General features: G+C 44.8%; 1 protein-coding gene across 5 annotated transcripts in view; it reads left to right on the plus strand.

Moving 5' to 3' along the window:
* The window catches only part of LOC143130944 (cadherin-18-like), a 123092-nt gene that overhangs the window by 77009 nt on the left and 33583 nt on the right, over positions 1-12500 (plus strand). For all 5 annotated transcript variants that reach the window (XM_076290252.1, XM_076290250.1, XM_076290249.1 and 2 more), the window contains exon 8: positions 2966-3102. In XM_076290252.1, coding sequence (XP_076146367.1) covers positions 2966-3102 — 137 coding nt within the window. The remainder of the gene's footprint in view (positions 1-2965; positions 3103-12500) is intronic.

Genomic DNA, 12500 nt, shown 5'->3' on the forward strand with positions numbered 1-12500 from the left:
TTGTTAAACTCACCTCAACAAGTCTTTTGCAATCATTTAACCCGCCGTGAGCAATGCTAAAGTTGCTGTTACAAACAGTGCAGTGTGCAAGATTATCATTATGTTTTAATCTTTTGAGACAATTGGGTACACTTTTGTGTAGTCTGATGTGAAATGGGTCTTAAATCTTCCTTTTTGAGGGGCACTGACGCTGCCATGACACTTCTGTTCCTAGATACACTGAACTGATTAATTATGTTTGGGAGAAAAGAGATATAAGCACTTACACTGAAAACGGATTGGTTGATTTAGCAAAACAGACCAGGATGCTCTCTGTCTTGGATGCGCTTCAGGCACAAACGCACCCCTCCTCTCTCTCTCCCTCTCCGTTGTGTGCGCATTAAGCTATGCACACGCGATTTGAAGCAAAGATTCTAGAATCTTTGATTTGAAGTCCGGTCTGGCTTGCGTGCTCTTGTTCGCTCTAGGTTCCGGGAGATTTTATGTAATTTGCGGGCGTCAGGAAGCCGCTATCAATATGTGGGAGACTCCCAAAACTTCGGGAGACTTGGGATGTCTAGCTAGACAGCACTTTGTCGCCAGCACAGAATGTACAATGTACCTTAATGTTGTCATGTTTAACTGACACAAACTCAAAGTAATCACTGATGAAATGTGCATCTCTCTCTCTCCCTCCATTGTTGTTTACGTTTGTGTCGCTGTGTCGTGAATTGTCCTCATGCTGAAAACGTGAGCATAGCCTCTACATGACATTAATACCCAAGACAAGAAGAAAGCAAAGAATATATCTTTTTATTAAGGAACATGACAAAAATAGTAACGCACAGTAACTTAGATAAGTAACTTTAATCTGATTACTGGTTTGTAAATAGTAGCGCGTTAGATTACTCGTTACTGAAAAAAGTGGTAAAAATAGACTAACGCATTACTAAGTAACGCGTTACTGGCATCACTGCACACTACCTAACAGCATACTAAGCAACGCCACATAAGCATTAGGGACCTTCAATGAGAGTGAAAAATGTGCATTAAATCTTTAGTCGGAGATGCTCTGGAATTCTCAGCAAGGAACAATAATTTATGAACATGCTATTCTCGCCATACATCATTCATTAACTAGTGTACTTGTCATAGCTTTTTAAAAAATGCTGCACATTATAGACACTGCCAAATGATCATCCTCCACAAAACATATTATTCCTTGTAAATATCGCTGTTAGCATAACAAATGTTAATGCTGTTGAATATTTCATGCATTCTGAATGCACATCTCATTTCCTCGGAGAGCTGCCGAGATAAGATGAGATGAGATGAGGCTTCACTCATGGACTGTGTGGATTCTCTCCAGTCTCCGTCATCTCATTCTCAACTCCCCTTCCTGGTGCATCTGTCCTCCAACTCTCATCACTGATTACACACTCCTCTTCTTCTCTCTTCCCTCTCTTCTCTCTCCACCTCCTCCTCCTCTCCACTCTGCTCTTTTCCTCCTCTTTCTCTATAGTGTGTGTCATTAGCACAATCTCCACAGCATCTATCTTCTCCTCCTCTTCCTCTTCCTCCACCATCTCTTCCTCCTAACCTCTGCACTCCTCTGTCTCTACACACTTATATCACACGCTCACCATTTTCGATATGTTCTGCATGACAACGAGGCTTTGGTTGTAGAAAGTTCGGAAAGTTGCTGTGAATGAATGGAGTAATAGCTTACTGCTGAGTATTTTTTACTTATAGCGGAGGAACTAAGAACTATTTTTTCATCATTTCCCAAGAGACGCAGACATCCATTGGCAATGGATCCCCAAAAAATTGACATTTTGCTGAGATAACACACCAATTGTTCTCTTACCTTCCATGTGGGTGGTGGTGCAGCCCTCTATCTTATTAATATAGCCTTTTATACTTATCTCAGGATGCCATTTTCTTTATTAGCCCTCTTTTGGACATCTATCATTGTTAACATTAATGGTAAAGACTCAAGGGTTTTCGTCCAAGTCATCAGGATCGTTATCAAAGCAGCTCAAACTGTAAGTGACACTGTAAGTGAATGTAGCGTGACAACAGGTCTACCACCAAAGCTTCCTTTTCGCGCAGAAAAATTTTCAAAATGGCACTCACGTGACATAAGTGTATGCCATATGCACAGTCTCTATAGTGTTTCCCCTCCTCCTCCTCCTCCTCCTCCTCCTCCTCCTCCTCCTCTCATTCCTCTCACCTGCTGTCTCACTCTCATTCCTCTCACCTGCTGTCTCACTCTCATTCCTCTCACCTGCTGTCTCACTCTCACCCATGATGAGAGGAATGAGAGAGTGAGACAGCACATGAGAGGAATGAGAGAGTGAGACAGCACATGAGAGGAATGAGAGTGAGACAGCACATGAGAGGAATGAGAGAGTGAGACAGCACATGAGAGGAATGAGAGAGTGAGACAGCACATGAGAGGAATGAGAGAGTGAGACAGAGGCACATTCCTCTCATCAGCTGTCTCACTCTCTTTTGGGTCCCATCTGCCATTGCTCAACTCGACAAACTTATTCCACTGATGCCAAGATCAACAATTGTTTATGCATTTGTTTGTTATGTTTTGTTTGTTTGTTTTATTGAGACAAATGCACAGTATTTGACTGAGACAGATTATAGCCCAAAGCCTTTTTCCATCTGTTGTCCCTGAGCAGCAATTGATACTTATGTCACTCATATTTCTAATATGTTATATTCTGTGCTGTGACTGCCTGCAAGGGTATGATTAGGGAATTAGTATTACATGATGCTATGTGGTTGTGATGTGATCTATTTTACTATGGAACTTGTACCAACCTGTGAATGTAAATAGAAAAAAAAAAATCTGCTATCTCATGAATTGGTGTGTGTGTGTGTGTGTGTGTGTGTGTGTGTGTGTGTGTGTGTGTGTGTGTGTGTGTGTGTGTGTGTGTGTTTGTGTGTGTGTGTGTGTGTGTTACTTGAACAGGTATTTCATGGAGCCCAGTCTGAATGAGGATGCCAGTTTCATCATAGAGCCGGACACCGGCCTCATCCGGACCACGTACATCCTGGACCGAGAGGACACACCCCTGCACAACATCACCGTGTCCGCCGTTGAAATCGGTAAGCGTGTGTGTGTGTGTGTGTGTGTGTGTGTGTGTGTGTGTGTGTGTGTGTGTGTGTGTGTGTGTGTGTGTGTGTGTGTGTGTGTGTGTGTTTGGGCCTTAATCAGTGGACTGCATATTTTATTTACCATTGTTGCAACAACTCAAACTAAGGACGAGAACACAGAAAGTCACACTGTTTGAGTTGTTGTCTGTTTTTGTTTATTTGCTTGTTTTTCACTCTGTCTGCCATTAATGATGAGTGCTAGATAGATTAGATTAAGCGGTTTCTGCAAAGATAGGAAGCAACGCTAGATGGATTTGTTTGCAGCTTTGCTTGGAGAGCAAAAAAAAACATACCCAATTTCCACACACCTGTTTAGACACTATTTTGTTTTAGCAGAAATTTTAGCATTTTAAAAATGTAATTGATTATATTATACTTTATATATTAGGGACCCATTTCTTCAAGGAGAATTTGTATCAATCTGTAGCTATCAATGCTGTTTACGTCTTGGCTTTAGATAGGATAGCTAGCGTTCACACCTGGTGCTCCACTGGTGTACTGATGTCCCCAGATGAGATCCACTTTTCTGGTTGATGTAAAATTTGTTGGTAAATGTAGGTAAAACCAGCTTTCATATTAGTGAACCGAATGAATTGCTCAAACAGCGTTTATGAGCAGATGTGTTTGTGGATACTAGTATGATAAGTGTCAGAATGTTGTTATGATGCTTCCATTTGCTAATGTGTGTGTGTGTGTGTGTTCCATTTGCTAATGTGTGTGTGTGTGCGCATGTGTGTGTGTGTGTGTGTGTGTGTGTGTGTGTGTGTGTGTGTGTGTGTGTGTGTGTGTGTGAGATTATTTGTGCTGGAGATATTGTAGACAGTCTCTGTGTGTTTGACAGTGACTGCGCTGAGAGCAGAATGCTGAACAGAAAGCTAATGCCTCCATCACAGGTTTCTTATCATTATCTCCTAACCCCACCCTCCACTTCCACACACACACACACACACACACACACACACACACACACACACACACACACACACACACAGACACACTCAAACGCACAAGCACACACACACTCACACACACAATCAAACACACAAGCACACACACACACACACACACACACACACATACACACACACACATTCTCTCTCTCTCTCACACGCACTAACGACTCATTAAGGAGGTCAGATGGCCGTTTGATAATGCCACTGTGCAGTGATAGCAGTGATCTGGCAGCCCCCCCACTCCCACTGTTACGGATGAAAGGATACAGCAGGATACAGCCAATCCTGCTTTTCCTCAATCCACCTCTCTGCTTTACCTCTCCTCTCTTTTCCCTCCTCTTTCTCCTTTCTTCTCTCCTCTCTTTTCCCTCCTCTTTCTCCTTTCTTCTCTCCTCTTTCTCCTTTCTTCCTCCTTTCTTCCCTGTTCAGCTTTGCTTTGCCTGTTTCCTCATCCATTTCTACCTCCCCTGTTCTTTGAGGCTGGCTGGTGAACGAACGTTTTTAGAAGCAGTTGTTTACTCGATTCCAAAGTAAATGGCACGTCTGGGCTGTTTAATACTGACACCCTCAGCCAGGGCCGGTTCTGGAGGGGTAGCAACGTGCGCAACTGCACCGGGTCTGGAGTAGGACCCAGAAAAATAAATAAATAAGTAAATAAATAAATAAATAAATAAATAAGTAAACAAATAAATAAATAAATAAATAAATAAATAAACAAATAAATAAGTAAGTAAACAAATAAATAAATGAATGCTTTCTGTGCTGATTCTGCATTAAGTGCATTCATTGCTAATCGTGACTCACTTAGCAGCACTAAGGAGTTGTTGCTTGTTGCTTCTGGCAGCTTCCCTATTGGCTGATACCGATTTATTTTCAAAAATGTATCAAAAGTTCCCCCTCCCACTGTGGGGAGTAGTAGCCTATCTGCAAGAGTCAAGACGTGAGATCAAAAGATTATATTCTTGGTAGGCTAAACTAGTGGAAAACATTTCTGTAATATCTGGTAGCCAGAAAAGAACATAAACACGGGTAGAAAATACAAAAAAGGAGGCAGCCATTGGTTGTGTTCAACAGTACTATTAACTATCCAGAAGCGTGCCTATGGTCCCACACATGTTCCCAGACCCTAACACTAACACTAACACTAACCTAACCTAACCCTAACCCTAACGTAGACATGTGGAAACATAGGGCTGTGGAACCATTGGGCTGTGGGAACATAGGGCTAACCCCAACTAATCCTCCGTCATCGTGTAAAGTAGAGTAGAGTGTATAACCTGCTCCCATGCAGGATAAGTGGTTGTGATTGGTTCCTGGGTTTTTGCTGATTTGGGAAATCACGGTGAGGGAGGGCAGATGAATCTGTGAAGCAAATGTGCTCCCAAATTGGTCTGTATTCACGCAGGCTACTGTTTTCTTTTACTGTGTCCTGCTGATACTCTCCTGTCCTCCTCTCTCCCCTCCCTGTTCTGACTGCTCAACCCTCATCTGTTCTTCTCTTGAAGGAAAGTCATCTAACCTCTCCAGTCATCTCCTTGATCTTTTCTCTACTCTTTTTCTCTTTCGGGAGAATAAAAAGACCTCTTTAATTGGTAGTGGTAGGGTAACCATGGGAATACTTCAGAGATGTTTCAGAAATGTGGCTTTTAAAATGTGTGTGTGTCAAAGTCAGCGTGTCACACAAAGTCAGTGTGTGTGTGTGTGTGTGTGTGTGTGTGTGTGTGTGTGTGTGTGTGTGTGTGTGTGTGTGTGTGTGTGTGTGTGTGTGTGTGTGTGTGAGTGAGTGAGTGAGTGAGTGAGTGAGTGAGTGAGTGTGTGAGTGAGTGAGTGAGTGAGAATAAGCTATGAAGAGATAGACATAAAAAGGAGTTTCTACACAAATGACAGACAGACAATGAGGGTGTGAGGCTACTGGGTAATTGAAAGTAGCAAAGTGTCATCCCACAGTGTGCATCTCTGTGTGTGTGTGTGTGTGTGTGTGTGTGTGTGTGTGTATGTGTGTGTGTGTGTGTGTGTGTGTGTGTGTGTGTGTGTGTGTGTGAGTGAGTGAGTGAGTGAGAGAGAGAGAGAGAGAGAGTGAGAGAGAGAATATGAAGAGATAGACATAAAAAGGAGTTTCTAAGCAATGACAGACAAATGACAGACAGACAATGAGGGTGTGAGGCTACTGAGTAATTGAAAGTAGCAAAGTGTCACAGTGTGCATCTGTGTGTGTGTATGTGTGTGTGTGTGTGCGTGTGTATGTGTGTGTGTGTGTGTGTGTGTGTGTGTGTGTGTGTGTGTGTGCGCAAGAGAGAGAGAGGGGGAAAGAGGGAGTAAAAGAGGAGTAATAAGAGAGAGAGATAGAGAGATAGAGAGATAGGATAAGAGGAGTAGGAGTTAGTGAGCGTGTAGGCAGATGGAGCCGTTGGAAAGCTTCTGGACAGAGTGGCGATGAATATGTAAGCTCCTCTGAGGATCACAGCAGGGCCATTCTGAGTCTGTTTTACCCCAGACACACACACACACACACACACACACACACACATACACACTCTCACACACACACTCACTCACACACTCACACACACACTCACTCACACACTCACACACATTTACGCACAGAGTGAGCCTGAAGGCACAAGCAATCTGGCTTTTTGAACGTCTGCTGCGTATTTCACACAAACACTAAAAATAGGATGCGGTCGTCCAGGAAAACCTGGCATCTCTCTATCCAGGCACTCATTCACCATTCTGCACTGTGCTTCTCTCTCTCTCTCTCTCTCACTTTTTTCCCTTTCTGTTATTCTCATTCTCTCTCTCTCTCTCTCTCTCTCTGCCCACAGCAGATGAAAGCTTTCGCTCATCTTCATTATCAAGGATGGCCCTGTATGTCTGCACTCAGATCAGATTAAAGCTGGATGAGCTCAAGACACAATGCGGAATTTATAAGGGTGCAGTGAATTAGCTCGCTTTGATCTAAATGATCTCCTCAAACTTAAACAGTCTCTTTTATTTGTGGAGCAGGCCACTGTCATAAAATAATATATATTTTTGTCAGTAACAAAAATGCTGTGTAACTGAAATTAGCATGACTTGGGCATAGTGTACCTTATCAGTCCCTGTCATGCAATGGCAAAGCATTTAGACATCTGAAACCGCTCATAAAGCAAAGTAATTAACATGTTTTGACAGAAGCCATATCATCCTGTCAAGTCATCATGAATTTACCTGATGTAATGTGACAAATGGCTCGTGACGAGTTCTTAGGATTTTATGTGACATTATACGACCAATAAATTGCAATAACATTAAATAGTCTAAATTCACTGGACATGAACTGTTCTGGTGTCTTATAACAGGATCTACTAGCACCAGCCTAACATATTTGCAGCATGTTGGCTAGTGGTCCGTCATTGTGCTTCTGCTGAATAGTGGTCATATGTGGGCAGTGTGTCAGTGGACCATTGTGTACCACAGCATCCATAGGGTCAGAGGTGTGTGTGGAGAGCCTCCACTAGCCTGTCCTAGCTCCTCTCCTAGCTCCAAAGTTAGCAACTTTGTTGGTTGTAATGCAATTTCCCATTGCCAACCAACTAACAGGTTAGCAACTATGGTTTTGGGAAATGCACCCCAGCGCTCTCTCAATGTCTCCACTGTGTCCTTTGAGTCCGGCTGTGGTCAGAATCTTCACTGACGCGGGGCGCTGTGGCCCACCTGGCTACAGCGTCCGTACCACAATTGGGCCCAAGTGCCCACGGGGAACCTGGTTCGAGTCCGGCCCGGGTCACTTCCCGATTCAACTCCCATCTCTCTCCCCACTCACCTACTGTCCATCTTTTGGCTGTCTCATAAAAAATAAAAAAAATAAAGGTAAAAAGCCCTAAACAAACATGTGCTGTGTACTGTATGCTGAAGCCTTGATTCCCCCCTCTCCTTTCTAATTGTTGTCCATATAGAAAAGTGTAGGTGATGACGACCCCCTCATTCTTCATGTTACTCAGCTGTGTAAGGCTGGATTTCACTCCTGCCCATGTATGGTGGCACGCATGAGGCACATGTTTGTGACTGTGTTGCACTGCAGCGTGGCTAAGCTAAGCGCTGCATTGTATAGTAAGTATATATACTCTTTTGATCTCGTGAGGGAAATTTGGTCTCTGCATTTATCCCAATCCGTGAATTAGTGAAACACACTCAGCACACAGTGAAGCACACACTAATCCCGACGCAGTGAGCTGCCTGCTACAACAGCGGTGCTCGGGGAGCAGTGAGGGGTTAGGTCACCTGTTCAAGGGCACTTCAGCCGTTCCTACTGGTCGGTGTTCGAACCAGCAACCCTCCGGTTACAAGTCCGAAGCGCTAACCAGTAGGCCACGGCTTGCACCGTGCTCTCCCTCCCTCTGAAGCCTGTGCTAGCCCCTGCTAGCCTCTCTTCAGCATCTCGCCAACCAACCGTGTGTGTGGACACTGTGAGCTCACTTAGCGGGAGGTTGCGTGGACGCCAGAGCGGTTTGTCATTTGGCAACAGGCCTGTCCTTATTTCACTCCAGGCCTGTGGAGAATGTGTGTGTGTGTGTGTGGGAAGGGGGGGGGGGGCTTTGGATGAGTCTCTGAGGTAACAGTGAGGAGCTGCTTTATCAGCAGGCTGGGTAATTTCATCACATCAGGTACTGCTTCAATGAGACACTATCTGCATCACATGACCCCTGAGAGGTGTGTGTGTGTGTGTGTGTGTGTGTGTGTGTGTGTGTGTCTGTGTGTGTGTGTCTGTGTGTGTGAACAGTTGTTGTGCTTTCATTCAATGTTCAATCCTCTTCACACCAGCAAGTGAAAACAGCTAGTGGTCTTAGATGGAAACAGTCTCTCTCTAAAAAACATACACACACACACACAAAGTTACGCACAGACTGCCATGCATGCATGCACTCACACACACACACACACACACACAGAGAAAGAGAGACACACACACACACACACACACACACACATCCTTGCAGACAATCTCTGACACACGCACACACTCTGTGGGCCGCATGCATTGGGAGGCTGATACACTCTAATGGGCCGTTATTCCACCACATGCACGCTGTGCTACTTCAAAGAGATTGACAGAGAGGAAGAGATGAGAGGTGTAGAGAGAGATGGAGGGGAAGAGAGAGAGAGAAAGAGAGAGACTGAGTAAAAGAGAGGGAGAGATTAGAGAGAGAGAGAGAGAGAGAGAAAATAGGGGGAGAGAGGGAGTAGTAGTGTACCTGAAATGAGAAGCAGGAGAGTACCTGAAAATGAGAAACAGGATGAAACAGAATGTGTGTGTGTGTGTGTGTGTGTGTGTGTGTGTGTGTGTGTGTGTGTGTTTGTGTGTGTGTACATGTATGAAAGGAGGGAAGAGAGAGGGTAAGTGGGGGAGAGAGGTACTGAATGAGAGAGAGTGGGATAGAGAGTCAGAGGAACTCAGGGGGGGCAAGGGGGATAGACAGAGCGGAAGGAAGAAAGGAAGGGAGAGAGGAAAAGAGAGGGAGATGAACAGAGGGAGAGGGAAAGAGAGATGGAGAGAGGATCATAGGGAGAGGGAAAGAGAGAGGGAGAGAGGATCATAGGGAGAGGGAAAGAGAGTGTGTGAGGAGTGGAGTCGTCCTGTGATTTGTGCCCCTCTGTGCCGTGTCTGCCTGTCTCTGCGTTTATCTTCCCGGGTCGCACTTCAGAGCGAGCAGCAAGCGTCCGGACACCACCTCCTGTCACCGTGGTGAGGAGCGCCAGACACGATCGCAGGTGAACCAGAGAAGCTGCTTCTCTCACCTGGTCTGCCGTTGCTGTGACAACACGATTCAATCGATTCAACCTCCGGCACCCAGGTGTCCTTGAGCGGCCAATCAGACTCAGTGTCCCCACTGAGGCCCTGTGGCATGTGTGTGTGTGTGTGTGTGTGTCTGGGTGTGTGGGTGTGTATGTGATGAGCAGCGGCATCTCCTCCAACAGTTTTGATTGGCAGCTCGAATGAATGCCAATATGTCACCAGTATTACCCTAATGTGAGATGATTAGATGGGGTTTACCATGCAATCTGGAGCATGGCGCCATTCTTTGGAGTTAGCAACATTAGGAAAGTAGACATTTCCGAAGAGGTCTTCTGGCACGCCACAATAGTGTCTGACTATGAAACTAAGACTACATCCATGTTCATTTCGTTTTAAATATGTTCACTCTCCACACAGCACGTTTTTTTTCAATTTCCGTATCTTGTCCACATGGAACACCTAGAGGGACAGAGAGAGAGTTGAAGCATTCTCAAATGAATACAGGGCCGACAGCATTTTCAGATTGTTCTGTTTCAGAAGCTCAAAAACACCAGATTAGTGTGGACAAGAGGCACAAACGTAACAAAAGTGACACAGGCCCTAATGACTGTAGACTGTACATTGCCTTGTGACAATGAGACAGTGTAACTAAGAGTCCATTACTAGTCGTTGGTCATCCAGTGAACACCAAACCTTTTATTTGGAATTATAGTTTCTTTTATTTGGAGTATAATTTCTTTTGAAAGATTCATGCCATTTGAGGTGGTAACGTTGCCCTTCTCCTTTAGAGTGAACTCTATGGAGAGCAAGCAGGAACCATGTGTGTGCATAACTGAATGAGAAACATAGAGAGCTGTGTAGAAGTAAGAGAGTGTGTCCTTGTCTGATACAAGAATCTGGAGGGAGAGTCATTATCTGCCACACACACACACACACACACACACACACACACACACACACACACACACACACACACATACACACACACACACACACACACTTCTGATGGACATAGAGAGTAGTGGTGTTAATTAAATCAGCTCCTATAACACATTGTAAATCCCCCTCCAACCACCATGTACATTTTCACCTGACAGGCCTTGTGTAAAGAAACATGCCACCCATCGTTACGGGTTTCTGATCCTCAGCCCATCCTTTAACAGACAAGAAAAAGTAAAAACGACAATCATCCTAACCATCTCATTCAGCAGGTAATGAAAGAAAAATGATTCAACCTACCACAATGGCCATAAATCACTGAAATAGGGTCGCGGGATGAAAGCGAGTCGGCTCATCTTCTCTTTTCTCCAGCGCCAATTATAGGATCTGATTAGGTTTTGACATGGCCTATTTTTCTGGGGGTTGGTTAATGTACTTCCGCCAGGCTGGCAGGCCGAGGCAGGACCTGGTCCCGTGACTGCGTTTAATTGGATCCATTTGAGATGAGTTGTCTCTCGTCAGACTCCTAGCGGCTCGCTTACGCTCATGAGAATGATGAAATGAGAAGCGTCCCTCATCAACAAACAAAGGGGTAGGGGTGGCACAAAGGGGAGGAGAGGGGCCGGGAAGGGTGTGTGCGTGCGTGTGTGTGTGTGTGTGTGTGTGTGTGTGTGTGTGTGTGTGTGTATGTGCGTGTGTGTGTGTGTGTTTGTGTGTGTTTGTGTGTGTGTGTGTCTGTGTGTGTGTGTGGGGGGGGGGGGTTGTCTGTGTGTGTGCGTGCGTGCGTGCGTGCGTGCGTGCGTGCATGCGTGGGTGTGTGTGTGTGTGTGTATGTGTGTGTGTGTGTGTGTGTGTGTTTGTGTTTGTTTGTGTGTGTGTGTGTCTGTGTGTGTGTGTGGGGGGGGGGGGGGTTGTCTGTGTGTGTGCGTGCGTGCGTGCGTGCGTGCGTGTGTGCGTGCGTGCGTGCGTGCATGCGTGGGTGTGTGTGTGTGTGTGTGTGTGTGTGTGTGTGTTGGGGGAAGGGGGGCTGCATGCAAATATCTGCTTTCCTCCTCCTCCCCTCTCTTCTCATCATATCATAGCCTCACTAGAGCTATCATTCTCTCCATGTCTATATCATTCTCTCTACATTTCTCTATCCCTCTCTCTTTTTCTCTATCATTCTCTCTCCTTTTCTCTATCATTCTCTCTCCATTTTTCTTTTTGTCTTTCCGTGCAGCTTTACTTAAAGTAAAGTTTCTATTTTTCTTTCATCTTTTTTTGTTGTTGTTGTTGTTGTTGAGGCAAACAGTGCCGTGGTCTAGATACTGTAAGATTAATGATCTGTTGGAGACTTTTATTCCACATTTGATATGATATCATCTTTAATGAATCTCCTTTAAATCTTTTAAATCGGTTGCACTCCGCTGCAGACATGCATTTTAATGCAGTAAACAAAATATATTTCAATAATCAGATTCTCTTTGAGTTTCACAAGCCGATGCTTCTCTGCAGATGCAGTGTGGGTGTATATTCTTCATGATCTGACCTTCTGAAAGAGAAAGAGAATGAGAGAAAAATAGAGAGAGAGAGAGAGAGAGAGAGGAAAGCCTAAGGGAGAGCACAGAGGAAAGGAGAGAGAAAGAGACAGAGAAAGAGAGTGCATGGGTGAGAAAGTCAGCAGGGTCATGTTTATGTTTATA

This window comes from Alosa pseudoharengus, unplaced genomic scaffold (genome assembly GCF_046254945.1).
Source record: "Alosa pseudoharengus isolate Yale_2024_CS ecotype anadromous, Long Island Sound unplaced genomic scaffold, YU_APseudo_1.1 YU_APseudo_1.1_scf_18, whole genome shotgun sequence".
In the NCBI taxonomy this organism is placed as follows: domain Eukaryota; kingdom Metazoa; phylum Chordata; class Actinopteri; order Clupeiformes; family Clupeidae; genus Alosa; species Alosa pseudoharengus.